We start from the raw sequence: 3,598 nt of genomic DNA on the forward strand, positions 1-3,598 counted from the left end.
ACTTAATATTTACTTTTACACAGGGGCCTTATACAAACAAGAAATCCTAAACCTGTGTAACTATGTTCTAAGTGTAAAGTAACTAAGTAAAAATAGCCTACTACTTATCGTTTTGGGGGGTATCTGTAATTTACTATTTATATCTGACAACTTTTACTCCACTACATTCCTAAAGAAAATATGAACTTTTTACTCCCATAAATTTTCCCTCATACCCAAAAGTGCTCGTTACATTTCGAATGCTTAGCAGGACAGGAAAATGGTCCAATTCACGCGTTTATCAAGATAACACGTGGTCATCCCTATTACCTCTGATCTGGCTGACTCACTAAACACAAATGCTTCGTTTGTAAATGATGTGTTGGATAGCCCTTGGATAGCCCTCGGCTATACATAGGCTACATTTAAAAAAACGTGCCCTCTGGTTTTCTTAATACAAGGCATTTTAAACGATTTATAGCATTTACTTTTATGTTTGATACTTAAGCATATTTAAAACCAGATAGCCTACTTTTACTCAAGCAGTTTTTTTACTGGGTGACTTTCACTTTTACTTGAGTCATTTTCTATTAAGGTATCTTTACTTCTACTAAAGTATGACAATTAGGTACTTTTTTTCACCACTGTAAGGATTATAGCAGTGATATGGAAGTGAAGACAAAATTGTTAATTTCTGACAACTGATTTATTAGGTCAATGGGCCACTGCCCAACATCAATTTCCAATCATAAAACGACAAACAATATAAAAACACACAGCTTTGGTATAACAATCAATATAACATTTGTACAAAACTAAATATTTCCATAAAAAGGTACTTCATCACAAACATTTGAATAAATCTTCCATTGCATGGACACCATATTTATCACCAACATCCAAATTTTGGAATCAGCCAATAACTTAAACAAACGTTTACCATGTCCAACAAATGAAACGATGTCCCCTAGAACGGGACTATTTACTTCATGAAAATAACTTTCATTATTGTAGAGTCCATTTCAACCAAACTACCAGGGTCGCCAAACAGCCTCAGTGCTCTCCGAACCAGTGCTGACACCGACAGGGCTGACGGCCTGAGAAACACCGACGAATGATGTCATCCCATGGACTGGGGATGATGCTGTTGGCGCAGAGCTGCAGTGGATAGGACTGGCGTTGACTGTCATTGGTACACCTGCGTTAGCATACAGAGGGATGACTGGGGTTGATGCTGAGGCGAATGCAGGGTTGGGAATAAGGAAAGCAAACTGTCCATCGGTGGCAGGCACAAGCTGGAACCCCCCGAAAACTTTAGGAGACAAGGCTTCCACGGTGCTGAGTTTGGAACCCATAGAGACACTGTTGGGCACGGTAGAAGGTAGCTGCACGTGAAGAGGCTGCGCAAGGTGAGCCTGTTGAGTTGGGGTTGGCTGGGGGTAGTTCATGGCGATCATCTGGCCTAGGGAACCTGACAGGTGGTTGAGAAGCCGCGACTTCACCTCCGTGTTCACCCCCTCGCTGGTGGACAAGAAGCGAGTGACCTCGTTCATGCATTCGTTGAATCCCGCCCGGTATTTACTGAGGACAGTAGTGTCTGCTGACAACGCTGCTGAGGAAAAAGAAAAATGAGAACATTAGAAATCGTGTCTATTCGATGAAAATGTAAAAATTAAGTGTTGGCCAGATGTCAAATTAGATATTCGCATTGCAATTTACCAGTCATCTGCACACGCTGTAAATTCCGTAAGTGCTTCACTGTCATTTCCAGAATATCGGCTTTCTCCAATTTAGAATGTCTGGAACTCTGTGGATAAGAACATAGCAAAGTTAAGGAGTGTGCATTAATACAACATTAAATCCCAGGAATAATGAACTAAACAGTGATTTTCAATTGTGAAATCACGTTGACTTACATCTTTTTTAAGTGCATCAAGGATGAGTGTCTTGAGTTGGCCAAGGCTTTCGTTTATCCTCGCTCTCCTACGTTTCTCCATGATGGGCTTTGAGGACTGCAAAATAAATGTTTTTAACATGAATTGCATGTTCATGGATAATTCCGAGTATCTCACAAGTAAAATGTCGTTAGCCTACCTACAGTTTAATTTGCAACATTAGCCTAGCAGGTCTATGCTGAATAAATCAGATTCATTTTAAATCCACAGGCAGTTTTAGAAGTGTACCTTTCTATGCTCGCTGGCATTCTTGGGTTTGTCTGGAGTATGGGAACCATTTGCAGGTGCACCAGCAATAGGGGATGCCGTTTGTTTCTCCATGGTGTCGGCTGGCATTTTGGATTAAATGACCTCTTCCGGCAGATAGAAAAAATATATCCTTTTGGAGACGTTGGAAAATATTTCTGCTTCTTTATGTTTAGATCAAATTGTAACCAGTGTGAAAGATATCCTACGACAGTCACGCCACTGATCAGCTATATCACTTGGTATAACCGGATTGTCATCGAGTATAAGAGAGAGCGCTGTGCCAAGCTACGTTGGGCAGGTCGAGTCTGCTCGGCTGCCGACACACGCCAGCCGTACTTATAGACGGTTCGCATGCTCCCAGTTCGTGTGAAACCCTCTCTGCATTCTTTCCCACACTCGTCTCAGCCAATGGGCGTGCGGACTCACCCATTGGGCGCGGGGCAGACTGCTGATTGGACAACACCCCCGCGGGCTGTCAGTCACGCGCTGCTCAATCGGCACTGGAGGGACAAACAACAAAGCGGCGAGTGCAGTCGGTCTGTCTGTGAAGTGATAAGGCGAATTGGGGGAATGCGCTGGCGGTTTACTTCCAACTTCTTCATACCCTTAAAAAATGTATGCTTTTTGTGTTCACAAATATTCACGATGCTTAAAGATACTGTATTTTACAAAGCCTCACCATGCTTTTAATTCTATATTGATATAAATAGCCTACCTTTGAAATAATGTTGCATGTCTATTTATTCAATAGTTTCTATAGGCATATCCCAAATGTCGAAAATAAATACTTTTTTTCTCAATGGACGAAGGCAAGAATATAGCTTACATTCAAAAAGTGTGTGTGGGTTTATACTAAAGTACCCAATAAATACATTTTAACTATTTTCATATTCACTGACGCAAATGCGTAAAATGCATTTATATTTGGATAAACATAAGGGTTGTAATAACTATACATTAATACTTCAATGATATAGATTAACATTTCAGTATAGCGGTTCACTTCGTCTTAACCTATTAATTATTAGTATTATTATTTTATCAGTAGCTAGGCCTTATCCAGAGATCCAATTGCGCCTCAGAACAACTGTAATGGCACGCGAGGCTGTTTGCAGGGGCACGCAGTCAACCAATGGCAGGCTGTCACTTTATGCAGATCTAACTGAGCTACGTCTTATTGGCTGTATGAACATCTAAGTGCCAATCATTCCAGCGCGGAAGCTGTGAAGGGTGCGGAGGAAGAGCGATGCGACATCTGTCCGCTTGCCAGTCGCACTGTGTGCGCCTGCTCCGTACACTTGAGCCTCCACTGAGCACGTGCCGAAACGGATTTCCCTTATTACAGCCTTGAGGGGGACTTTTCTTTGGATCCTTGGGACGTCCCTACCCTATTGAAGTTGACGTTGAAAATGGTT

At 41.8% G+C, this 3,598-nt stretch overlaps 1 protein-coding gene across 2 annotated transcripts; it reads right to left on the reverse strand.

Moving 5' to 3' along the window:
- Positions 1–666: 666 nt before the first annotated feature.
- her9 (hairy-related 9) lies at positions 667–2,522 on the reverse strand. Of its 2 annotated transcripts, none has more exons than XM_014146000.2 (4): positions 2,163–2,522; positions 1,896–1,991; positions 1,699–1,786; positions 667–1,588 (listed from the first exon to the last, which is right to left on the reverse strand). In XM_014146000.2, the coding sequence occupies exons 1-4, from the start codon at positions 2,268–2,270 to the stop codon at positions 1,011–1,013; spliced, it is 870 nt and encodes a 289-aa protein (XP_014001475.1). In that variant the 5' UTR covers positions 2,271–2,522; the 3' UTR covers positions 667–1,010. The 2 variants fall into 2 exon arrangements, with proteins under 2 accessions (XP_014001475.1, XP_014001474.1); XM_014145999.2 differs by having other exon boundaries at positions 667–1,591; positions 2,163–2,518.
- Positions 2,523–3,598: the final 1,076 nt, after the last annotated feature.

This window comes from Salmo salar, chromosome ssa15 (genome assembly GCF_905237065.1).
Source record: "Salmo salar chromosome ssa15, Ssal_v3.1, whole genome shotgun sequence".
NCBI lineage: Eukaryota > Metazoa > Chordata > Actinopteri > Salmoniformes > Salmonidae > Salmo > Salmo salar.